The 26,403-nt window shown below is 37.5% G+C and overlaps 2 protein-coding genes and 1 long non-coding RNA gene across 10 annotated transcripts in view; 1 reads left to right on the top strand and 2 right to left on the bottom strand.

Moving 5' to 3' along the window:
* Positions 1-15,164, top strand: part of LOC111932140 (uncharacterized) — an 85,101-nt gene extending 69,937 nt beyond the window's left edge. For 2 of the 4 annotated variants that reach the window (XM_086896811.1, XM_086896810.1), the window contains one exon: positions 10,742-10,859. In XM_086896811.1, coding sequence (XP_086752937.1) covers positions 10,742-10,773 — 32 coding nt within the window. In that variant the 3' untranslated portion in view covers positions 10,774-10,859. Of the gene's footprint in view, positions 1-10,741; positions 10,881-13,221 lie in introns of those variants that run through there. The other 2 variants (XM_086896808.1, XM_086896809.1) reach the window with 2 other exon arrangements.
* LOC111932138 (sodium channel protein type 2 subunit alpha-like) overlaps positions 1-20,451 on the bottom strand; it is a 63,786-nt gene extending 43,335 nt beyond the window's left edge. The window contains exons 1-2 of the mRNA XM_086896790.1: positions 20,383-20,451; positions 730-1,011 (exon numbers count right to left, since the gene is read on the bottom strand). Coding sequence (XP_086752916.1) covers positions 730-1,011; positions 20,383-20,391 — 291 coding nt within the window. The 5' untranslated portion in view covers positions 20,392-20,451. The remainder of the gene's footprint in view (positions 1-729; positions 1,012-20,382) is intronic.
* A 2,669-nt stretch (positions 20,452-23,120) lies between these two features.
* LOC111932129 (uncharacterized) overlaps positions 23,121-26,403 on the bottom strand; it is a 291,751-nt gene continuing 288,468 nt past the window's right edge. For 2 of the 5 annotated variants that reach the window (XR_015288965.1, XR_015288966.1), the window contains one exon: positions 23,121-23,812. This is a non-coding gene — a long non-coding RNA (uncharacterized LOC111932129). Of the gene's footprint in view, positions 23,901-24,645; positions 24,754-26,403 lie in introns of all 5 variants that reach the window. The other 3 variants (XR_015288967.1, XR_015288968.1, XR_015288964.1) reach the window with 2 other exon arrangements.

Below are 26,403 nucleotides of genomic sequence, written 5' to 3'. Positions count from 1 at the left end.
TCAGGTTTTTTTCTTTCTTGACATAATTTCACTTCACATGCCTATATAAAAATAACCTTCCTTCATCAAAGTAAACACCTTGCTCTTTTCTTCCATTTTTATCATTAGATCTATAAATTAAACTGAATCGGCATATATAAATTTAGATTTTTTCTTCAGGTCTATATTGGGCCTATATCACAGACCCAATACTGAAACACAAAGATTGGTTTAGTCTTCACACCTTTTTTAGTTTTAGTTTACTTGTTTTTAGTAAAACAAGTATTTATATTATATTTTCAGGAATGTTGACAGTGATTGTTCTGTCATATGACTGAATGAGCACTTTGTCTAAAGACTTCTGTAATGAACTAGAACTCAGGTAAAAATGTTTCCTAAAAAAACCCAGAAAGTAGCCAGAGAGATGAGATGGGAAGTCTTCAAATGACTCAGCATTAAATCAGATCTGAAGAGATTGCAAGACAATAAATACAAAATCCATTAACTAAAATACCATAACGTTAGACATTAAAAGAAAAGTGCCCCCTTTATTTTGTAAAAAAAAAAAAAAAAGGCAATTTAAACAAGAGTTATAGTTGTCTTTACAGTGAAATCAAAATAATTAACATGATAGCAACCTACTGCATAATACTTTCAAACAGTGCTTCTGACCAGCTTCCCAGCAGAGCATTTATCAGGTTATAGTTAAACAGGAGTGCTCTAATTCCATTCTTAATCCAAAACACTTACTTTTTTATTGATGTAATAGGGGTCCAGGTCTTCCAGGGGTTCAGATACCATTTCTGGAGGAATATCACCATAAATAAATGGCAGCGTCTTTCCTGCCTCTAAGTCATTATTTGGCTTTGGGTGATTTTCCTCATGACCAGCATCATCTGTAGGCTCATCTTGGTCACAAGGAAATTTTTCATCAGCAATACGTTTTTCAATAGCTGCAAGAGATTCTTCAGTGAAGTAGAAGAAGCTGTCAGGTCCTGGTGGTACCAGCATTGCTCGTGCCATCTTTTCATTCTGCAAATTTTAAATGCTTTTAGGCTCTTGTGCAAGAAGACCCTAGAAGGACATGTAGGAAAAAAAGAAGAAATAGAAGGTTGCACCACCAACAAAATCCCCAAATAAAAGCTTTTGGCATAGTCAGCATCTACCTCTTTTCTCCTTGCAAAGCCCTGTAGCAAGAAATAATTAACAGTCAGATATTTAACAGAAACTTAGCTACACACGGCAAAGAGATAGAAGTTAAGAAATAAAGAAAAAAATAATGAAAGAAAAAAAGAGATCAAATTTTCTTACAGTTTGTCAACTCATGTTAATACCTCACAAGAAAAAAGCGGAAAACATTCTCACTTTCCCTAGCCTAACATTAAGTTACCTTATTGTAAAAAAGTAAAAAATGTTTTAGCACAGCTAAGTACTGCAGTCAATGCTCACAACTGCTAACACACAGATTAATACATTTTTGGCACACCACCTTAAAAACCTTGCATTTATATTACGAAACTAGAAAGAAAAAACATGCTATTTTTATTACTCTCAATTTCTGATGGCAACATTACTCCATCTGGTGGCTTATACTATGATTGCCAAACTGTTGTTTATAATACATTATTATGTATTACAAAAATGCACTGTATATTTAAAGCCATATTCACAGGCAGAAGGCAACTGGCCTGAAGTTTAGTTTTTCCATTCTAGGCTTCCTGATCTGTAGTTAAGGAAGTTATGATAGATAAAGTGTTTAAGATTTATACAAACAGCACAGCATAATCAAAATTACAGTACTCTCTTTGAGACCAAGGGTATTTTCAAAATAATAAAATTAATTAATTAAAAATAATTAATTAATTAAATTACAACAATCATTAATCTATTGTTTCTACATTATATTTTCCACAGTGAGTGTACAGTTAACACCTAATGGTGCAGTATCTTCAGAATAAACCAACTTTTTTGAACAGACACAAGACTGAATCCAGTCCCACTTGCTGACAGTCATTAAGTGCTGTAGCCTTTGTAAACGCAACATTGTGAGTTGACCTTGGCTGGCTGCTCTCTCATTCATGCTCCACAGAAGGAACTGCACAGAGGAAAATGAAGTGAAAAAGCCCACATATTAAAATAAAGACAAGCAGATAATTTACAAGTTACTGTCACGGGCAAAACAGACTCAGGGCAAAATAACTTGCTGCCAATTGAAACAGAATTGGAAAGTAAAAAACATAAATCCTGACAGAACTTTCCCTTTGCCTCTTTGTTCCAGGGTGAACTTCACTGTTTCACTCTCAACTCCTATACCTACTCACTCCAATAGGAATAGGGAAGGTGTGGAATGGGGGCTTGGTTATTGCAGTTCTTCTTTGCCATTCCTTCCTCCTGTTTTTCCCTTGCTCCAGCATGTGTCCCTCACACAGGCTGTAAAGCTTCAGGATAAGGTTGCTCCAACGTGGGCTTTGGAAGTGCCTCTCCCTCAAGGAATATTCACTTTGCCCAGTAATGAGTGCCCCAGCAGCTGCAGGTTGGGTATCTACAGGGTATCTAAGGACTGCAGGGAAATACCTGCTTCAACACGGCCTGTCCCACAGGCTTCCAGGGAATTTCTGCTCCAGCACCTGCAGCCCTCCTTCCACTGCTGTTCCCCTGACCCTGGAGTTGGAGCTGCTTCTCACACACTCTCACAGAGTGTTCCTCACACAGACCTGTGGCATTTTGCTCTTTTCCAGGTGTGTTTTCCCTGAGGCATTGCCATCCTGGCTGTGCTGTCCACAGGCAGCCCAGGGCTCTCCACACAGAGCCTGTCCAGCAGGCCGCCTGAAACAGTGACCACTGCTCAGAGTGACCACAGGCCTCAGTGTCAAGAGGAAAAAACTTAAAGCAGATTTAGGTGATGGCAAAGGCTCCTGCCACCACAAAAGCCACAGAGTGAGCTGGTTCTCCTGACCCCAGTGTGTGCAGTGAGGATGCACTGGGAAGGAAAAACACTGATGGTAGACATTTTCATGAAGTGTAACAGCTCCAAAGTCAAATAACCCATGACACAGTGAATCCCAGATAGCTGCCTCATCTATGTCAACTTATAGGTCAACTTAATGTAAGTTGAGGAAATTTTCTATTTTTAACAATTTTGCAGAAGGAACAAGATTGCCCTGGACAGACAACCCTTCAAGCCAGCCATCTCTTCTTCAAAATTAATCAGTTGAGGATATGGACAGACTTCAAATCCCTGCTTTTTTAGCTGAGCCACAACAGGCTCCAAGCATTTGGCACATACCACAATAGACTCAAAAAGAGGGAGGTCTCTTTACACTGACTAGTAAAGAGGTGAGAAATTTCCTAATAAATAATTATAGAAATCAGGCATTTTTCATATCAGCTGCTAAGCACTTCAAGAAAACACAGACATGATTTTTCTCTGGAAAAGAAAGCCTGAGAATGCCAAACCTTTCCTTATTTATTTAAAAATGCCTAATCTCATCTGTTCCATCTTAAAGCCATTCACCATTTTCAAATGCAAGATTTGATTGTTGTTTAGTTTTTTGGGGCAAATCCTTCTCAAATCCTCAGCAGCAGTGTACCTGAAGATCTGTCTAGCCACACTTTGACTGAGAGCCAGCTGTGTCTCTGAAGGTACTTTCCCTTCAGAAGCTGAAAAACACCCGTGGCTCTAAATACCCAGGAAACTTTCAGCAGCAAAAAGGGAGAGAGATCTGTCTTCCAAGGAAGAACACCAGGATCTCTTTCCATAAGCTTCATTTTTATCTAAGGTAAAACTAGTATTATTTGGTACCCTTCATTCATTTATTTAGCTTACAACTCTGGGTTTGTTTTTTTTTCATAAAACGGAGGTGTAGGTATTATCTGCTTCTTCATTTGTAAGCTGAAAATTCACAAGAATTTCCTTAGTGCAAGCAACTGAGTCTATGTAATTTACTTTTTTTTCAGTAAGGGCTTTCTCCAACATCAAGGTGGTAGCAGTATTAAGTAGTGTGTTTTCCTAAAAAAAGTCTGCAACATATAGGAATGACTTTTTATATACCAGTACTACATGTACTGTTACAGATTCTGAGGACAGAACTTGTAATAAAATTTGTATTTCATGATTGATGCAAACAGTTAATGCCATTATAAGTGGTCCACACAAACTCAGTTATTATCTAAAATGGTTAGATGGTTGCTCAAAGTCTTTTAGAGTCTGAAGAAACAAGAAAGGAAGATCTACAGCTATTAGACCAACTCCTATCTTACAACCAAATAAAACAGGAGCAGTGCATATGGTGCTGCCATGTCACAGGAATGTTGCTCTTTACAGGCTGAATAAAATACCAGTTTTCAGCACATCTACACACCACTGACCAGTCCACCACGCCTATGAACAAGGAGTACACTTGGCAGAAATAAGAAATAATTAGGAAACTTTGTGTTTTAATGATTATCTTCAGAAACAAGCATGTCAACAACAAAAAAACAAAACAAGGGAGATACTGGACAAGAATGCAAATATATACCATAACATTCAGCTAGTCTTTTAGAGGATCTTCTCATTACTTGGATAAAGACTCTACAAAACTTTAAAAATAGTTTTCTAGTCAACGTTAGGCATATAGACTTGGAAATTGACAAATGCAATGCCCACAGAAACTACTTGTTATCAAACATGTACTTGAAAATGTCCCTGTGATGTCTGTCTGCATTTCAGCTAAATTTACTCTTTAGAAGTCTATAATGCCTAAAACTAAAAGTTCATGATTGTTCATTTTACCAAATACCACTACAGCCTTATGGCAGTTTTTCTGAGTTATTGCAGTTGTTATCAGGATGAAAACCAATCTTTCCGCCTGCATGTTCATATTCCACTGGTTTATTCAGCAAGGCTTAAGTGGTACCCTCAGGGCACAGATGAACTCCAGCATTTCTCTCTAGAGACAACACAGCCAATGACTGCAGTACAATTCTCAGTGTTAACACAAAACAAAAAAAAGTTATTTTCCACTACATGACAAATCTCCTCTGTGAATGCCTTATGCTAGCAGCATAATCACAGCCTCTGCTTGAAAAAAAACCAACACCTATGAAACACTTCTTGAGTTCAGTGATTGTTTCCTTGTCATGACTTTTTTAAAGTACAGCAAATAAATGTTGTAGCACTGTGGAAGAAAGTGATGCTGCTTATAGTGTTATCTCATGGAAATCACTTTACCCAAAAAAGAACTGGAATAAAAAAAAAAAAACAAAAAGCGGGATTGGTTTAATGACTTAAATGTGTCTTTTTTCTGCAGTTTTGATGGCATTTGCATTACAAACTAAGAGGTAATAACAATAGGACCAGAAAACAATATTTAATGTGAATCCTGAAGAAACTGTTACCCTTCCATCCAAAAAGTCCCACAAAGTTCCTTCTGAAAGCCCAACATTAAATAATACACCATCAGTAAAAAAACAAAACCCAACATATAAATCCCCATTTTCTCCACTTACTGTTAAGAAATAGGCTTCTAATCTTTCATGGCTATGTTGTATGGAAGTCTGATTAGAGACTCTGTCCATCAAGCAAGACAGAAAATTCAAATTACAAATGAAAGATTATAGAAAAGTGCTGCATACCACAGAGTCTGTAGAAGCACAGTACCAGGAGGAAACTCCTGGGGCAGAAATGAGCCTGTTAACAACCAGATAGTAATGTTAACATAAATATGGTTGAGTGAGCAAGAATAACTTTTAAATGATCTTTTAGGAAATATTGTTAATATTGTTAATACGTATAAAAGAAAAAAAGAAAAGCATCAGGGTAATTTACATTAAGTCTGAGCTTTTAAGCTTGAGTCCACCAGGCAATGAAAAAAAGCATGAATATATATATATTTTTTACTGTTTCCATATATATGTATGCATTTTTTCTATATTTTTATATTTCTATTTTTCTATATTTGCAAAACAATGGTCAAGCGTAAACCCAAACCAGTCAGCAACAAACCCTCAGTACTGACAAAATGTGTTTCTGTAACATAGTATTTTTATCTTAACATTTTTCAGAGGTAGAAGTAACACATCTGCTCTTCCCACTATATATGCTACAACATAGTGATGAATTTTTACAGTATTGCTTCCGATGCTCTCTCTGCTATGGTACATTTCATATTGTTATTTGAGTAACTTGTATAAAGCTTTCAGCGTACTAAAGAAGCCATACTACTGAACCTACTGTGTCTCAAAAAACATCTAAGTCTCACACGTATGAAATTTCATTAAAAATAAGAAGCTACCATCATGACAGCCAGGTAAAGATGTTCAGTGAATTTCATTTAGGCAAGCAGTCCAATGTGACGAGTCATAAGCAAATTTACAGATATTTTCTTTGTTATGCTCTTTTTTATGCATTTCTGTATGTAAAAAAATAAGTTGGTTTTTTTCCCACAGATATTTAATTCTACTATATAAATTAAGACTCTATTAACTAATATATTGCCATTGAGCAGTGATAGAGACTTCAGGTTCTACATAAAATAAGCTGGGTTTATTACTGCTACATCATTTTCACAATTCTGTGACTGTTTGCAAAACAAGCAGGAGTTTTTAAGACAAATCCAGAAAATTCTTAGGACAGAGGTTTAATCCAGAATGTATCTGCTCCTAAACATCAATAAGAGCTAAAAGGTTTCTGAATTATTTATTGCTTTGAGACTGAATAGATTAGACCTATGCTACATTTCACCCCTGATATTTCTCAACAAAAGATTGTGCCAACACAATAGCACTAAGTGGGATAGCTAATTTTTAAAGGAAATATTTTACCATGTCATTCTTTTGTCTGCAATTTCATTCTCAATAGATTGTCCATGAAAATAATTTTAAAAACCAAAATAAATGGTTATGGAAGACAAAATGCATTTCTGTTCAGTTTAATGGATTCTATTCCTTATAAGAAACTTGTTTTATATGACCTGTATCAGTTCCAAAGATATTCTAAACTAGCTATTTTCAATTCAATAGCCCCTGATTTCAATTTATGAACTTATGGTAATACACAGAAGACATCAAAAAATATTAATACTGAAGCAATAATAAAGGTTTAAAAGAGGATGCTACAGCTGATCTTAAAAAAGAAGAATTCTCTAACATAAACCCATTTTTTAGAATTTGCAACCACTTTAAAGCAGATCAGTTTGGCTTTCCTTTATGTCAGAAAATGCATTCATGCAGATCTAGGAAATTCAGTTCTCACAAACAAGCAATTCAATCCCCATGCATCAAGCAGCCGACTTGGAATAGAGCCAACACATAGCAAATAATAAACTGTAAGAGGTTTTTACTATTGTCAAGGCATGGAAAAACTGTGAGAAACATGATGCATGCCAGAAATGCAATATACACATTTTTATGCTGACAATGATAGAATTTCTGCTATTTGTATGACTACTTGGACATTTTTCCAGACCAGAGAAACATTGTTCAAAACGTCAAGACCCTGCTTCTAGTTAGGTCCAATTAAGTCATGTAGCCAGCTCCCTGCATAGTAAGCCTAATTTAAAGCTTCCTCAGCCTATTAACTCCTCTTAAAATCTAAAGACAAGTTTATATCAGATTTGCTCCTATACTAAGGGTGTTACTCACTTTAATAGCCCATCAGCACTTCTTACTTTCATGTATTTATAGTAAAAATATTTCTCTCAGAATTTTCATTTGGTGACATGAGTTCAGTTTTCTGTGAGTCAAATAAATTATACCAGTCACTGAAACTTATTTTTACATTTTTTGTGTTTATGTTATATTGTGGGTCAGATTTGTTTTTGTAAATTGTGGTGCTCAATCTTGCAAGGTTTCATTATCTGTGTGTTGGGGTTTTGCCTCCTCATTTCTCCAGATTACTTCTTCACTTTCCTGCTGTTATTTATACATCAATTAACAAATTTATGACAAACTAAGACTTTACATAGTTTCCATCACAAAGCCCTGATAATGTGTGCTTGGTGACCTTTGCTCCAAAACACTTTTTTTATGACACAAGAGATGATAATATCAAGTCAATTACATAATGACCTTCATTTTTATAAGTTTGGATCATCTTTCTGTACGAATTCATAGCAAAGTCACCATGAAAACTTTAAAATATTACTTCTATCTGTTTATTGAAATGAACATATATCTAACTCCTTGTTTTGATGCTGAAAAGATAAATAGAAAAAAGAAATATCTCAGTGGATACAACATAATGACATAATGTAGCTGCTTAGAGATTAAGCTATGAAACAATCCTCTCTGCACATATTTTCAAATAATAATGGTACTTGTGCAGTGTTTATTTTCCTTGCATTCCTTAGCTGAGAGAACACATGAAGGAAGGGCAACTATCACAAAGGATAAGTTTATTTTCTTCATAGAGTCCTTATTATTCAATAATTGTTAATTACAAAACAGAGTACACCACTTAAACTTGTTTTAGCTATTTGAACTCCTTAGGAGGGAACATCCAGATTCCCCAAAATGTAGTTCTGGGAACAGGGAAAGAAATTGAGAGCCTCTGTCATTTTTTTATAGCTAGGTGCTAGGAATCCATTGCTGAACCATTAAAATATACCCCCTGAAAGTTCATTTACTCCCCCGAGTGACTGCCTCAGCAGCAAATCAAACTGCTGCACAACTTGCTCAGACCCTGCAAGTTCGTATTAATGAATTATTAATACAGTACTAAATAAATTAAACACAATTATATTTCAAAGTACATAAACATTGTGCACAGCAAAGAAACTGCACACATCCACATCCATGGGATTTTTGATTACTTTGGCTTTTACAAGTGGCATGTGTTGAGCCACATTTATCAGAATGCTCAAAGTAAATCACTTAAAGTTTGTACATGGCACCTTTTCAAGGTAGGTAGTTCAAAATCCAGCTCAACAGGAGGCTAAGGTTACCTTATATAATCTACACTAAGCATAAGTATGTTCATGGGATGTGTTTGAGGTCACTAACACATACTCTTGCACTGGGTCTTCAAACAGTCCTCATGGAGGAGTCCAGGCTTCTTTTACCAGCTCTCAGCCTTCAGCACCAGCTGCAGGCTCCAGCCTTCTGGCTCATATTGTCATAGGTGGAGTTCTGGAATAATTGCTGTAAGTTATTGCTTGCCTGTTATCAAAACTTTATTCTCCTTTTTGTGTTCTGCTTCAGAACAGGGCCACCACTACCACAAGTCACCACTGCAAAGCAACAGTGATAAATGATGTAAAACCAGTACAGCTTCCAAAAAATACTGCTGAAAGTTTCCCCCTGAACAACAAAAGTGAATTAGGAACTTAAACTGAATGAGCTTTTTAAAGTTCCCCAAACCAAATTTTATTACCTGAAGAGGTTTTACATTAGGAAAGTCCTCCTGAATAATAATAAAATTATACAAATTAGTATCAGTACAGCAAAGAAACTTGTTTCAGTAGATTTGAAACAGTAAAAAAAAGGTTCTTGAATCGTTAAAATGTACACTGTCTGGTTTTTATCTGCCATAAAGCTCGTAACATTATCATTTAGAGCATAGCAGAAAAGTACCTATCTACCTATAGTAGGAAAGAATTGTTTCCCTTGACTGAAAACTGCTAAAATTCTGAAGCAATCATTAAGTTTATTTGCTGTTATGGGTAACATTGGATACATGATGGAATTTTACTAGATGTTTCTAACAACTATATTAAAACTTGGCCATTTCATTGCACTTTGATTTTCCACTAAGAAAGTGAAGATCTCTGTAAAATGGTCAGAGATCATGACTGAACAGATATGTAATTTGGAAGACTTTAGAAAGACAATGTGCTTTGTTAGTGCTTTGTCATGAGCTTTTTAGCCTGAAAACACCACTTATGTAAGGTCCTCTCTCAAATTCTTGAAAAGATTTTTTTTTTCCTTTTGGCAAGTAAGAGAACACAGGAAAAAAGAAGGCAGGGGGGCAGGGGGAGGAAGAAAGCAACTATCCCACAAATGTAAGCACACAGAATGTGAAAACTGGCTGTAGAATGTAAAAGACAAAGCAAGGAGTACAGACAGACCTCTTTCCATTCCTCTTTCTGGCCAGACAGGCTCCCTATATCTCATTTAATGGCCTCATTAGTGTAATCTGAGTCTACTGTGCTGGTCTAATTTCCTAGAAAGACTCAGCTACCATTCTGCAAATGGATACAGACTCGGATGGTTGGTAAAACCTGGCTCAGTTTATAGCAACGCGGAGGCAAAATTCCCACATCCATTCTAGGGCTTCCTGCAAACATGCTGAAAGCCGAAAATGGCATCAGCATACATCAACACAGATATGAATGGCAGCATTTTCTTGAAAAGGTTCACCTGTTAGTTTCAAAAAGAATTTTGCTCCTTCCAGTATATTACTGAATTTTTGTATCTGAAAAAAATTGTTTACTAATGACATCCATTAAAAAAGCCACAGAAGCAGAACATGCCTGTAGAACTGAAATGAGAGTTCAATACCAATTACTCCATTCAGTTCAACAGCCTGAAACACAATGCTGTGTTGCTACAAGAGACTTTCAGGCTGTCAGGCTCATGGACAAAGTTCACTATCTGCTTCCCAGTGAACACAAGAGCATGAGAAGGAAATTGAGAATATGTTAGAGCACTTCACACCATGATGGCATTTAAAATTGCATTTGTTCATTTTTCAGTTGGTTGGTTGGTTGTTTTTTTTGTTTTTGTTTTTGTTTTAGTGGAGATTCAATTACTTAGAAAGTTATTTATTTGATTTTTTTTACAGATTGCCATGTGCTCTGGGATGACCCTACTTGAGCAGGGAGGTTGGACCGGATGACCCACTGTGGTCCCTTCCAACCAATAGTTTAATACAGAATTGCTTCCTATCACGAGTGAAAGACAAATGGAAAAGAGATTGTGAAAGAAACTTGGAAAACAGGTTACTTGAATTTAAAGTGTTAAAAAGTGTCAAGGTGAAACTAGTTTGATAGCCACAGGCCTCTTTCACAGACAAGCCCTGGATTTACTACACTGTTTTGCCCAGTTTTGTTTAGGAGTGTAATTATTTTTATAAGGAAACTTTTCCTCACTAGCACTGAGTCTTTCCTATGAACGATGGTAATTCTCTCAGTCTTTATCAGTCATTTTCAGGCATTCATGTGATCACAAGCCAGAACAAAGGAACTTCCAGGCAAATTTGGCAGTAGTTTTCTCTGGGGCTTGAATCCAGAAGTCATAACATTTTCTGAAGTATTTGGCCTCCTCCATTCCTTTTTATCTTGGCTTAATACAGTGAGACAAGTCTACATTCAAATGTATCTGACATTACATCCAGTTGGCAAGAACTCAACAGGACAGTCTTGCACAAAACCCTCACCACTGGAGACTAAAGGACAACTGGAAACACATCTCATGTTTTCATTTACTATCCGTATTTATTTGCTTTTGAAAATTGCTCCTGTTCTAGATTGCGTAAACAAATATTATGGACAGGAAAAATGAACTGGATTAGATTAAGCTATTATAAAACAAAACCCCCAAGTTATTGCTACTATTGTGTCCACAGAGGAAATGATGAACAAATAAACAGATATGACACTATCCTCTAAAAGAAAGCAAAACCTGCTGAATGAAAAAGGAAAGAAAATTCTGACATATTAATCTAATTTCATAATTTATTTTTCCCCACTGAACATGTGGGGAAACATTTACCCTCTACAAATTAAATTTAGAGTTTCAAAATGAAGACTGCACTGGCTGACACAAATTGCTAGCTGAAAAATTAGTAAGAGGCAGCAGTGAAACACTATCACATCGGATTATTGAAAAATACTAAAATATTGACAACTATTAAAGAAGTATTACCATTAATAGTACTAGAATCTAGCCAGGGAAATACATTCTTCAACCAATTTACCTGATTGAAAATCCATTTTAAAGGATGTCACTGATTGTACAATGAGAAGTAATGCTCAGCAATTAAGTATAAAAGATTATTGAAGATCAGGAAAAAAAGAATAGACTTCTATGAGCTTTTTCATTATGATCTTTAGACAAAGATAAATGTAGTGTTCTGGTTCAATCACCTCTTCTGGTCACTGACAACATATAAAGAATTTAAAAATAATTTCTTTTCAGTTCAGGTAAGAATACCAAGTAGCTGTATTTTCCCAAAATGTGCCTAAAAATTCAATGATTAAGAATAAGGAGACAAAATTGGTAGTTTTATTGACCTAGGTTCTGTAAATAGTGAAATATTCAAATTTCTTGCAATCATTTTATTAGCAGTGTGACTATATTAAAAAAAAAAAAATCTCCTAAGTTCACACTGCCTTATCAGGGTGTGCCACATGATAGAAGAAAAAGAACTGCAGAGAAATGTGTCTGCCAATAATGCTTATTCAGAGGTCACAGAACCATCTACTGGCTTGGAATCACCTGCCTTGAATTCAGTAATTCATAACCCTTCTGAACAAACCCACCTGGACCCTTGGTGTGGTTCAACACATCAGGTTGGACAGGGCTTTGAACAATCTGAAGGGGTGAAAGATGTCCCTGTGTGCCCCTGATGAAAGGCCTGTCCCTGTCTCCAGTGCAGAGAGTTAAATATCTTTTTGACCATTAAAGGCTCCACCTCCCACATATGAAAGCATTTGATGAGAGTCACACTTTTATTACTACTGCAAGATCAGCACAGGAAACATCTGAAGAAGTCATGATAGTTATCAGTGTCCACCATAAAATCTAGAGCCTTTAGGAATACTTTCAGAAATTACACTTGATAATCATTTACTTTGTACAACAAAGCACCTGATGAGAATGGGCAGCCTACAGGCAGATGTTTATAGAGCTGCAAATATACACATATACAAACGTACCTACAGCAACAGCAACTAAAAGTAGTCATGAGCATGCAGGGGACACAGAACGAAAAAGTCCTCCCTCCCCCCACCCACCCCAAAAACCAGTAAAGCACAACCAAAACTAAGAAAGTAAATCTAACCTTGTTCCTTGCTGTAGGCACACAACTTTCCCTGAAAATGTGCAATAGTATACAGTTCCCTATAACAAGGGAGTCTTTGCCTGAATTGCTATCTTGCTGCAGAAAGTGATTAATTGCATTGTGGCTGTGCAATATAAAACAAAATTGCAAGGCAGTCACAGAAAGCAGTCATTAAAAGTGTAGGATATAAAGTGCAGCAGTCGGTTTAAAAAAAGTAATTTTCTTTCTTTCAAATAATACTCTGCCATTTTCTATTTCAGACAAGAAGAAAACAGCTGTTTCAGTCCAGACCACCAGAGACACTGTACTTTGTCAGCACCGTGGAATGACATTCAGCTTCAAAAATTTCTGCGTTTCATCCTTCCCAGTCACAGAGTAGGAATAAATAATTTAATCAAGTATGCATCAGGAGAGGGGAATATCCTATTAGTCTGTGCCTGCATTCCTTCCCCTTCACTTCTTTGCATCTCTTAGATTTCCAGAAGTGTACATCACTCTTTTCAGCTTAGCCAAAAACACAGCTCTATGAGTTTAAGAAAACAAAAGCAATTAATATCTTCAAATTCGTGTACAACTTTCTAAAACTAGAAGCAAATACATACCCATTATAAACATAATGCCATAGCCTTTAGAAAAGAGCCAGAAAATTCACAATGTAAAAGAAGCCAGAGGAACGGCACTAAAACACCATTTCTGGAAAAACAGTTACTTGAGACTTCTTCAATTAGACACCCATCTCCATCAAAGGATACCAGCGAGCACACATCACCATGATGAAAAAAAAAACATGAAAAAAGGATTTTGTGGCTAGTTGATTCGCTGGTAAATAATTTTACATCTCTCAAATTACTTGTAATATACTAAGCTACTATCATTTCACACACTTGCCCAAAGATGGGAGGAACATTGCCCTCAATCTGACTAAGAACTGAGATTTTTAACAGAAAAACTTGAAGATCATCCTTATTATTTTCTGAAGGCTGTAATTTTGTTCTTTTTCATCATTCATGAAGTAGTATCTTCACTACAAAGAAGGAGAGAACTCTGTTTGAATTTAGTGACAGTACAAAGATATAACAAGATAAAAAAATAAAATATGCCTCCAGTGACCAGATGGAAGGAGAATCAAGGAAAGAAAGAAAAAATAGGTGATCATGAATGTTAGGTACTCAAGTCAAAAGGACTCTCATTAAATTTATAAAATCTAATTTAAACAATAATATTTATTAGACCACAGAAACTTCTACAAAATATTATCAAATATTATCCCTAAAACATCTTAAATCTCTTCTTGACTATGACAGACTTTGCCTTACAAATAGAACTGAAAATTGATCACTTGAAAGACATAAAATAGAATTTCAATCATTAAGACTGTAAAGGGAAATTATCATAAAAATTTTCATTGGTTTTACATCCTTATAAATTCTTTAAAAGTTGTGCAAGGCATCAGTCCAGATTTAAAGTAAATTTTCCCACCAAAACTGAGGGTCATACTATTAATGAAGTGAATAACTTAAGAGTAAGTCAAGAGCTCTGTTTATAAAAAGACCTGTATAATCTTTTTAACAAGGGAAAATGTAGTAACTCCTTAAAAGTACATCAGTTAACCTGCAAACAGAAAACTAAGCTTCAAGAAATAGGCTCTGAATCCAAATGTAAATTAATATTTTTTTCTTAATGGAAGTGGTATATAATACAGAACTCAAAATCATCTAACACAGAAGTCCACTATGTCATGTATTTACATGCCTGGAAATCTCTTGAGTAGGCTATGGAAGAAATCCAGGCTGTGTTGATCAAGACTATTGTACCTAATCCAAAAAGGATTGCCTGCAGGCAGAGGTAAAGCAAGCTTCACTCTTTTATCCTCTAAGACAGACCAGGAGATCAACAGAAGTTCAACACAAGTCAGTACCACCACAACACAAAAGTTGGAGTACAACTCCCAAAGCAGAAATACTGTAACAGAAAAGAAACTGTCTTTTCACTGGGATAGAAGAAAAAAAACCTACACCATGAAAACTGATGTATCCTAGCCAGTAAGGGGCTCTATTCCTGGATGAGATCCCTCTGACTGCGGAACCTGAGGTCCCTATTGTCATAAAGACCTTTCAGATTTTGATGGATTTCTATGGAAAGCAGTCACCTTCATGTCACCCTTAATATGAGGCGATTCCAAAAATGAAGTCCCTTTGTCTCCCCTGGTCTTTCTATGGACATGTTTGTCTAAGTAGTGCCTTCACTTTATTTTCCTCATTAAGTACCACTTCACTGTGCCAGCTGTTCAACCCCCCCTCTCTCCTTCCTCCTGCCTTGGTTGGCCTGTATGTAATCAAAGACAAATCAATACTAGAAATACTCCATCCAGTAATTCAGCTCTCAGATAATGACCCTCTCTTTCCCCCACCAATATCTAGGTAGGAAAAAACCTTAAGACTTTAAAACACCCTGTGCACCAGATGAATAAAACCAGTAAAACTTGTCGCAAAACAGAAAGTTTGGGGTTTTTTTCAACAGAATGATGCAAAGCTTTCATAAACAAACTGTAGAAAAACACATTCTAAATGCTTTCTTCTCTCTCTTATTGTACCAATTAATCTGGCTATACATCCTACTGACACTGAAAGTACTGCATATTTTCAAGTAATTGAATTTATTTAATGTCCTTTGAATTTTTCTCTTGAATGTAAACCTTGGTGTAAGAGAAGGGTTCCCAGACAGAATCGGAGTGGAGATACAAAAGCTGAGCACATAAAAAAACACCTCTTGTTGAACAACCACAGTCTCAATGCTGAGCAAATGTGCAGCTCCCAGGCAGCAGATCCCAGAGAAGCCACTGACGGATTAAGGGAAAAGAAGCACAGGTCCCAACTAGGTGGCACACCTTCAAAATAAACATTTCCTCACTGGCTGCCCAGCTGCTCAGAAAGCACATTTCTCATTAGTACAAAGAATTTGCATGCTAGCTGAGCAAGCCAGGTCAAGAAGAGTATTCACATTAATTATTTGGGTACAAGAAGAAACAAAAAGCTCCTTCCTGGCTGCTGCCTAATCAAACATTTCCTCTACACATGCAGCATGAGAACAGAAAAACTGTCTCACCTGGGAGGGAAATCAGTGCAGTGGTTGGAGGCAGTTGGGGTGGGGGTGGATATATCAGAAGGAAAGGGTAGCTATGGTAAGGGAGGTGAGGTGTGAAACAGTCAAGAATTACTAAAGAAATTGTGGAAAGGAAAGAAATACAGAAAATGTAAGAGGAAAGGAAAGATGCAACCTTTATACAACCAGTAATAGCCTAACCCCTGGTATATAATTTTTTTATACACAGTAAAAATAGTCAGGCAAAATACTTCCCAGGGATGTTGTAAAAATTTAAAACATATATTATACATTCAGGAAACCTGGAGATATAATGATGAACACAGTAGGATTTTATATTTCACACTTAAGGCACAAAAAAACCCTTTTCAATGATATTGTAGCAAGGCAAATCAGTATCTATAAAAGCATTGCAAAGTTACATGCACTTTAAATCAAAGTGAGGGCCAAGATTGTGCTTGTATTTGGTTATTTCTCCTCTGTAACATATTGTCACTGATTATCTACTCGTTTTCACACCAGGATAATGTGGTCAGCGAATCACAGTTGTCTAGACACAAAGCCAAACAGGGAGTCTAACACAAAGGAGTTGCCTGCTTTGTCCCAGAACTTGGTGGGCTCTTGGGAGCACCCAAAACAATAAAAAGCTAGATATGACCTGCCAGCTCCTCCTTTGTGTACAGCATAAGTGGCATCATCTCTGTATGCTGGCAAGTACCTGTGCACAGTGCCAGTGCTGAGGGGCCCCAGCACGCACACAGCTGCGAGAGAACATTGCTCCAGCCCCTCTGCAGCAGCAGGTAACCCTGCAAGGGCACAGAGAGACACTTTAGGTCTCTCGGCCACTCAGGCCCCACTAAGCTATGGCAACTTCAAATAAGACTCTTAAACCCTAACATACAGGATAATATACAGGATAATACTGGATGATAATTCTGCATATGCATCATGTGAGAAAGCTTTTGTTTCAAGCTAAAAAAAAATCCCAGGCCTCAATCTATACATCACTGGTTTCATCAACACAGCAATAACCCAAGAATCAATTAAAGCTTTAGCTACAGAAGGGAATCCCATTTAATGTATGTCACAAATACATCACAAAAGTGCACAAAAGAGGCCTGCTGGAATCATTGTTGCTGTTTTTCCTTATTTAACATGTTGAATCGTAGGCAAGAAAATTTCAGTGAGATTTTCAAAGAGAGAGCCCAGTCCTCATAGAAAACATGACAGAACTTCTATGGAAATAACTGTATTAAATCTATCTTTTCACATATGAAAATATATTCAAATTTCTGTTGAGGGGAGGGGCTTTGCCTAGTACAAAACAACTGCATACAAGATGATTTAATTTTTCTTTTAAACTTCTGCTTTGATAATGAACTTCTAAAATGGATTTTATGTATCTATAAACTATACTGAACTTATTACATCACAGGAGAAAATGCAACCTGTACTTAAAAATCTGAGAAAGAGTTAATCTCCCATCTAGAAATCAACTAGTTAATGGTAACAGAAACCTTAACAAGAGGAACAAGACAATTAATGGAAAATCTGCCCTGGTAGCAGTGTGCTTTGAGCACAAGTGCTTCAGCCAGTGCAATCACTCATCATTAAGGATGACTCAACCCTCTCTAAGGAGCATGACATCCGTGATTATTATTGATAAATACATCCTTGTCCTGGGCTGAGTTTACAATTTATTTCAACAGGAAAAGAAAACATTTTTGAAGATTAAATTATACCAGTTCTGTCTCCATGTGTTCTGGATTATATGCACTTGTGCAGACCCAAAGGACATGCTGCAGAAGGCACCCAGCTCAGTGTCCCTATAAAATCATTAAATGAGGACACATATTCTTGAAGGATTAGGTCCAGAAACATTATTTTTCTTTGGACTCGAATAAGATGGAACGTCTTCTACATGCTGGCACTGCTTATTAGTAGTGAGTATGTATTAACAATAAATTATATTTACTTACATGAAGAAAAACAAAGTGTTTTTCAGCATTACTTCAAAGCTGCATCTTTGCCTCAAATAGGAGCAACAAGTCTTACAATAAAATATTGAAGGTAAAAGCTGTCAACATCACATTGTACTGCTGGTAATAAAACCTTAGGCTAACAAAATCTGATTAAAAACCCTTAAAATTGTTCATGTCTTATACTATTTATCTGCACTTAGCATTTTTTTTCACGTGTGCAGTTTTTAAATCAACAACCTGATTTACCAACTTCCATTTCTCTCTGTTGAATTTCATCTGCAAATACTGAATAATATTTTAAATATGGAAAGGGCAATGTTTGCTTTTGTATCTCTTGGGAATAATATAAAATCATCAATGCCTAAGATTTACACAGAACTTGTATTTTCATTAAGTCTGCACTTGTATAGACTTTAGCTAAATACACCTTTCGATGTATTAAAACATCGAAAAGTTAAAAAACACAGTATTTTTAAATATAGGTAAGAAAGAAGAAAACAACAAGAGCCTACATGAAACCTTCCTCTTGAACCCTCAACACAGAGGAGTGGGGGTGAAGTGGTGGGTGATATCAAAGCCCTTGGACTGGCTAATGGCCAACATGGCCCTTGGCAGATCTTGCAGCATCTTGTACACACCTCTGACCATCCCGAATGTCCCTGTGTGATGCACACACAGAGCTCTGCCTTCCCACCCTGACACACCCTTTTCCATCAGGACCAGCCAAGAGGCTGCTGTGTTTCTCACAGTGAGATCAGAGCCAGCATACAGGATCGATTCCTCCTATTTGCCTACAACAGCTGTGTTTGGCAAACAGTGACAACAACACAGCAACTGAGCAGATTGTAACAAAAGTAAATCTTCGGGCCACTTAAAACCTGAAAAATGTTTAGACACACATACAACTGACATGAAAATGGCAGTGTCAGAACTGCCTTTCATTCCATATCAAAATTCACACCTTAATGGTGCAGTGGTGCTATGCATCAAATCGCAAACATGTCATATAGTACCACAGTTTTTGGGGAGGGCGGGGTTGGTGGGTGGTTTTGTTTTAATTTGGGGGTTTTCTTTGATTTTTGTTGTTTTGGGTTTTTTTTTTTTTTTGGTTGGTTGGGCTTTTATTTGGTTTTTTTTATGTTGCTGTTGTTTTTGTTGTTAAAATATCCAATGCACATATTTGCTCAAGCTCAACAAGTTCAGCTGAAAAAAAAACATTAAATCTACCCTTCCACAACTTAATTTTGCTTTTTGCATCCCATTAAGACTAGAAGGTTTTTTATTATAACCCAGAAACTATGAGATATATTGGTGAACAAAGAAATATTAAATACATTGGAGTCCTCAAGTTAAACAACAAAATCTGATTTTACACAAGGAAGGGTAAATGGGGAAAGAGGGAAAGCTTCTGTTGTGACTAAAAGCTTCCTATTCATAAATCACCACACACTTTCATATAAGGATTGTTCCCACAATGTTTTTTGTCTATCAAGACTTTTTTTTTTGAGGCTGAAGCAGTGCCACTTATGGGAAGCACATAGTGCACTTCTATAAACGACCTCTCTGTATAAAAGTCTTCTCTTTGTATAAAAGTCATGACAAACCATTTTGGTTGACCAAAATAACTTTTCTGCACCTTAACTGTAAGCTGGAATGCCAGAAGTTCAGAGTTAAGGAAACAGGTGCATAAGAAAGATTAATGCATTGGTGTTAATTCTCTACAAGAATACCCAGCAGATAAGGGTGCATGAGAGGAGATTCTGCTGTTCTTCCTGGCTTTTCCTGTTGCTCTTTCCTCTGTGCTTCTTCCATCTTTCCACAGATGTGGTCACCACTGCTTAGCAACCAAGGGGACATGATGACACAGAGGAAAATCCTCCATCTAGAGCTCACCCTGCTCCACCTACACAGCAGCAAACTACATTTCACAGTAAATTAGGAAGAATACGTATTCTTTGTTACGGCAGAGGTACCAAGTGGGACCGCACAGAATTTTCTTTTCACTTGGTGGTGCACAGGAGAGAACTTAACAAGCTGGAGGAGAACTTGTTGGTAAAACAGCTCCCCAAATGCTAATGCCAGGTAAATAAATACATAAATAAATATAAGGGGAAGGGGGGGGAGAAAAACAAAAAAAGAGAGAGAGAGAGAAAAAAAAGAGAAAACTCCGACACCGCGGGGATGGGAAAAAGAAAAGAGAAGACAAGAGACTCAACCGAATACCCCACCTACTGTTACTCCAGTGCTCCAGCCCTCCTCCAGGGAGAGCCCAGGCAGCTTAGAGAGACCCAAGTCCGGGCAAGACCCCTGAACCCGCCGGGGCAAGGCCCCACTCACCTCTCCCATGCCACAGGTAGGTGCCGTCTGTCCGTCTGTCTGTCCGGCCGCTCCGCTCCGCTCGGCTCCGCGCCCGGGGAGCCCCGCCCGGCCCCGCCCTGAGCGGCCGCGCCCGCCGCCGCCGCAGCGCCCCCTGGCGGGGCCCGCGGGCACCGCCCGGCCGCGAGCGCGCGGGGAGCGCGCGGGGAGCGCGCGGGGAGCGCGCGGGGAGCGCGCGGGGAGCGCGCGGGGAGCGCGCGGGGAGCGCGCGGGGAGCGCGCGGGGAGCGCGCGGGGAGCGCGCTTCCGAGAGGAAGTCATGGTGTCCTTGGCTGTAGTTCAAGGTAGTAATATACTACATTTGCGCTTTTACAAGCATTTATGTGTGTGTTTTTTCTACTGATGACTAACTCTAATTATGAATCTCTCTTTGAAACCTGCAGTGAAAAACAAGCTCGTTTGCAGCTCAGTGAGAGAACAGGTGTTTTATGTGATACATTACTCCATGAAGTGTCTCAGAGGAGTTACGTTCTTGTTTAGAGAATAAATATGCCCCCCTGTCTTTTGGATGTGGACAACAGAATAATTTAATGCAGATTTTATAGGGAAATTGGTACCTGATGAGCACTAAGAGTAAGAGCCACAGAGCATCCTTCTTACAATGTGTATCTAAGCCCCTTACAGATCACTAGCTGCAACTAAAGCCACAGCTAAGCCTAAGTTAAAATGCTTCGTCCCTAAGGTAAAATGCCAGCTTACCACTGCTTCCCAGCACTTTTCACAATCAGTGCTTCCTTATTCCTGAAGGCCTCCTTCTGTGGCCTGGCCACATTATCTGCATCGATTCCCTTGTTCAAATGTTCATAAAGCTTTGGTGCACCTTGAGGGCTGTATAAATAGGTCACAGCTGTAGGTTTTGTCTGTGGTCATAGCATAAGACCATAAAAGTCACTGGAAATACCTTGAATTCCCTACTGCTGCAGAGCAGAGAAGGGCAACACAATATAGTTTTGACAACAAAATATGAAAATTCCATATATACCATATCTGTCAAAACAGAATGCCAATTCTGTAATATCAGTTGTTTTCCCAATCTTTAGAATTAAATCTTCACCTCTGTTAGAAAATAAATTATCAAAGCTCACAAGCACATTTGAAAATGTTCTTATGTGATCTGATTTCTGTGCTCACATTTTCTTGCCCAAAATCTCAGTTTTCTTGATGAAGCACTAGCATACCATGACAGGGAGGAGGAGATGCTAAGAAGTTCTCTTCCTCTTCTAAGATTTTAAGAGAGGCAGCAGGTCACAAGTTTCTATCGCACACTTAAGCCATTTCCCCATTACCTGATATAGTAGCAGCACCCAGCCACATGGAATGTGCTTGAAGCAGTATCCATATTATTCCTGACTGACTTCAAGAAACCAGTTCCTTGAGTACATGCATTTAAATTAAAACAAAAAATCATTCCTTGCAGTATTGTTATTGTAACACTATTTGATAATATATATTTTAAGAAGCTGTAACTTAGTACAGGAGACACCTGATTTCGGTGACTACAAATGATATCCTTTTGATTTCTGCAAGCATTTAAAATTGAATGTTAAACTGAAAGAGATCACATGCAGAGGATAATTTTATTTTTTCATCATCTGCCAAAACTCAATTTAAATAAAGGGAGTTTCCCCCTTTTTCAATGTTGTTTTAAGTTATTTCTAAATTTTTTCTTTTCTTCATCATTTCCACATTTTAGTGATGATGCACACTTACTTTCTGAATGTCTTGTCTATGTTGAAATCTGTAATATTTCCTTATATATTACTGGAGTAGTCATGCCTGTCTTAGGGACAGACAGCCCTGTGATATTCCTTAGAATGAATGTAGTCATCAAATAATGATGGTGCTTTTAAAATTAATATGCGTTATACAACCAATAGATTTTTTTACAACACAGAATGCTAAATTAATACTAAATATGTAACTTGTTACATTAAATTGAAATAGATAATTCAAAAGCATCCCTACACAGAAGTCCTGTTTTTCATCAGTTTATACAAAAACATCCACTGCAATTCATTACTTGGCTGCAATTACTCAATGCTAGAATTGCACAGACAATTGAGTACACTATAGCTACTTTACTTATTTGGTCTCTGATTTCACAAAGTTTCAGTGATGCACAATACAATAGTAATAATAATAATAATAACAATAATAATAATAATAATAATAATAACAGTGAAACCACCATTATTACTAGGACCATAACTGTAATTGCAATCTAATAAGTGAAAAGTAATGGGGTTTATCAGGCGGTACAACCTGTTTCCAAGGGAGAAGAGTGCATTGCAATATTTAATATGATAGCGCCACTCAGTGCTCAAAGTGGATATGGCTTTGTAATCAGTACATACCTCAACAGCTGCACTGCCACCTGAAGAAAAACAGTGATGACACTATTTATAATCTCATTAATCCTATATATGAGAGAAGTAAAGCATGGATACAAACGTTCTGAATATAAAGATATTGTAAGAAAAATGTCTAATACCTATCCTGGTATAAATGATCCATATGGAAGAATTTACAGGATGGTAATCACTGCAGTTTGTTAACAGCATCTTTTCTCCAAAAGCTAAGACACAATTTTTGGCATGTTTAGTCCTCTAGTTCCTTTTCTACTTAGCTACTTACAATAGATCATCCTGAAGAACAGAACACCCTCTGCCCATGCTTCCCACTGAAGAACATTATACCATGTAATCTGCTAACTTTTTATTCATGAACATGATCAGCAAGGAGACTGTCAATAATTGGTTTCAGAATGTCTTGGCTTGGCATTTGGCCATGTTGAAGTCACAGCTCTTGTATTAATGTCATGGTCTCATCACAAGGATTGGATATCTGGTAAATTAAAATGATTCTATTTTCCTCTCCAACAATCCTTTTTTCTGTCAGTAATGAAATATTGCTGTCTCAGGACTGCTTCACTGATGTCTCTGCAGTGCTCCAAGATCAGCAGCTTCCTCAATAGTCCAAAAAAAAATTTCATTTCCATTTTTTAACATGTATTTATTTTAATCTTCCTTTCCTCTTAATTAGTAGCTTTAATTTTTTCTATTAAAATTGTACCACCAGACTTCATTACTGATATTGTCCAGTTAGGTGTTTCTTTCTGGCATTATGTTGTCCATCTTCTCCTGACTTTCCTTTACCATATATTATGTATTTTAAGATAAGCCATTTGCAAGATGTTTCTCAATGAAATGAGTCAATATTATCATAGACAATATATGTCCCAAAATACATAGTATGTAGGTAATTAGCCATGAAGCCAAAAACACGGTGTTCTGAAGTGCTGTTTCACCCAGCTGCTTATTAATGGCAGAAAGGAATGGGTTGCTCCATGTGATTCCTCTGCTCCTCCATAGAATATTTACCACTGGCTTGAACTAAAGAAATAGTGGACTGTTATCAGTGACGTATTAAGATATTTTAAAATCTGCTAATGAATTAGAATGTGGCCATGAAATTCTCTAACTGTAAAAAACAAAAAAAAATGAAAAAATAAGCAGCAGTCAAAATTTCCAATTACAAATTTTCCTGTAGTACACCCATTCCAAAGCAACACAGAAGCAGTATCTGAAAGGTCTCACTGGCTGCAGTGTCAGTGGCCTCAGAGGATGCACAGAAAACACTGTTTCAAGACAAAGGTTTGAATTAAGAGAATCAATGTACTGCTCCTTCACCTGCCCACCAATAGTGGTCTCCAGCTTCCTGCTCAAGAACATGCCTATTGGTTTATCTGCCTTATTTTACTGGAATTGCCACATCTTGTTTACAGAAGGCTGAATTGAACTTCTTGACTTCTTGTTGACTATAGGAAATTTTAAAGAGAATGAGTATTTTGAAACATCTTTTCTATTGCTTCGTGTTTGGTTTCAATATGAGTGACTAAGCCAACACTGTAGAGAGATCAGACTAAGGATTTAGTGCTAGACATCTCTGGATAGCTTGATGCTTGCAACATTTGATTATTGATTTTACTTTTGAAACACATTATTTTGCCATTTCACAGTAGAACAAGATGAGGCAAAGTGGATGGAAAAACGTATTTTGCAGAAGAATGTATTTTGTTTAAACCTTTTGTTTGGGTAAGCAATTCATTTGCACACTAATATCTAAACAATTATGTTAAATTTGTAATATTAATAGAAATATTAATACAGTATTTCAGTATCATAGCTGATTAGTTTGTCCTTAAGGCGAGCATCAAATCTCACACCTGGATATGACGTGGATTTTGCATGTATCTTTCCAGTCACATTATCCTGATATGTCCAGAAGAAAAATCTGCTTTTTTTGCTGTGAATGTCTGTGACATCTGTTACCTCTGAGAGGATGGAATATACAAGACCAGAAAACTGTGGTCAGATGAAAAATATTATCAGCATTTTAATTGCCATTTTATAAGCACTTTTAGAGTAGAAAGAAAACAAAGAAATATGTATTTAATAATAAATATTTTTGCTATGTAATTAAGAGAATATTTCTACTCATAAAATGGGTTTGTAGAAATCTCCATTTCACAGACACATCAACGTAAGCATTTCTCATTTTCCAATATGAAAACACACATAGTAATGCAGATGAAGCTGGATATACTTCACATGTATGAAATGTATATCTGTATTCTCTCTTAAAACCAAAATAAGTGCTAATAAATTAATATTGAAAATTAACATGGGTGGGGATTAGGTGCTTTTCAAAATTTTTTATTTAAATCGTCTTAACCTAACCATTCACATTTACTGTCTTTTTCCTTATATTTTGACAAATTTTTGTCTCCACCAGTTTTAACTGTACTTGCACAATTTATACCTGAAATTGAAAGAGAAATTTAATTGTCATTGAAATCAAAAGCAAAACTTCCATGGAGAGATTTTCAAAGGACCGTACTATGAAGAAACAAAGTGTTTACTTCAATGAAAGTCCCTGTTTTCTAAATTAAACGTTTTGTTACTTGTCTGCCTGCTGTAGTTATTGTGCCCACCGTGCTGTTTTGTAAAATAAACCAAGTCTACTAAGCCCACTAAAAAGCCTTGGAATCACCAGGACTGTGTGGAGTGTGTGCTCACAGTCTCCGTAAGAGGGCACCCTCACCTAACAGCAGAATCTGTTTTAAGACACGCCTGTCTAAAAAGATTTAGGAGGGAAGAAAATCCTCTGGAGAGTATAGTGAGAGAAAAAGTTACTAACTGCCCCATCCCTGGCAGTGTTCAAGGCCAGGTTCGATGTGGCTTTGACCTGGTCTAGTGGGAGGTGTCCCTGCCCATGGCAGAGGGGTTGGGAACTATATGATCTTAAAGGTCCCTTCCAATGCAAACCATTCTACAATTCTATGGCACTATGAAAAGTATTTACCAGCATTTTCTATACATAACACTGAAGGTAAGATAAGATGCACCATTCCTTTGTAGCAAACCAGTAAACACATTGCCAAGTCCACTACGGATCACAGAACAGGTAAGACTGGAAGGGACCACTGGAGGTCATCTCCTCCTGTAGTCAGCCTGCCTGCTCAAGCTGGGTGCCCCAGAGCACACTACTGGGACTGTGGTAGCTTGTAGACAGCTTTTGAGTGTCTCTAGAGAAGGAGACTCCACAGCCTCTCTGGGCAACCTGTTCCAGTGCCCAGGCACCCTCACAATGAAGTTCTTCCCTGTGTTCATGTGGAACTTTCTGTGCATCAGTTTCTGTCCTCTGCCCCCTGTCCAGGATCCATCCTCCTGAGAGCCTCCCTTCAGACATTCACTGACACTGATGGGGTCCCCTCTGAGTCCTGTCCAGGCTGAACAGGCCCAGCTCCCTCAGCCTTTCCTTGGGAGTGAGGTGCCCCAGACCCCTGCTCACCTTCGTAGCCCTTTGCTGGACCCGCTCCAGAACCCCCACGTCCCTCTGGTCCTGAGGAGCCCAGAACTGGACACAGCACTTCAGATGTGCCTCACCAGGGCAGAGCAGAGGGGCAGGATCACTGCTCTTC

This window comes from Cyanistes caeruleus, chromosome 7 (genome assembly GCF_971803275.1).
Source record: "Cyanistes caeruleus chromosome 7, bCyaCae1.hap1.1, whole genome shotgun sequence".
Classification (NCBI taxonomy): Eukaryota; Metazoa; Chordata; class Aves; order Passeriformes; family Paridae; genus Cyanistes; species Cyanistes caeruleus.
This window is presented reverse-complemented; position numbering and strand designations above follow the sequence as displayed.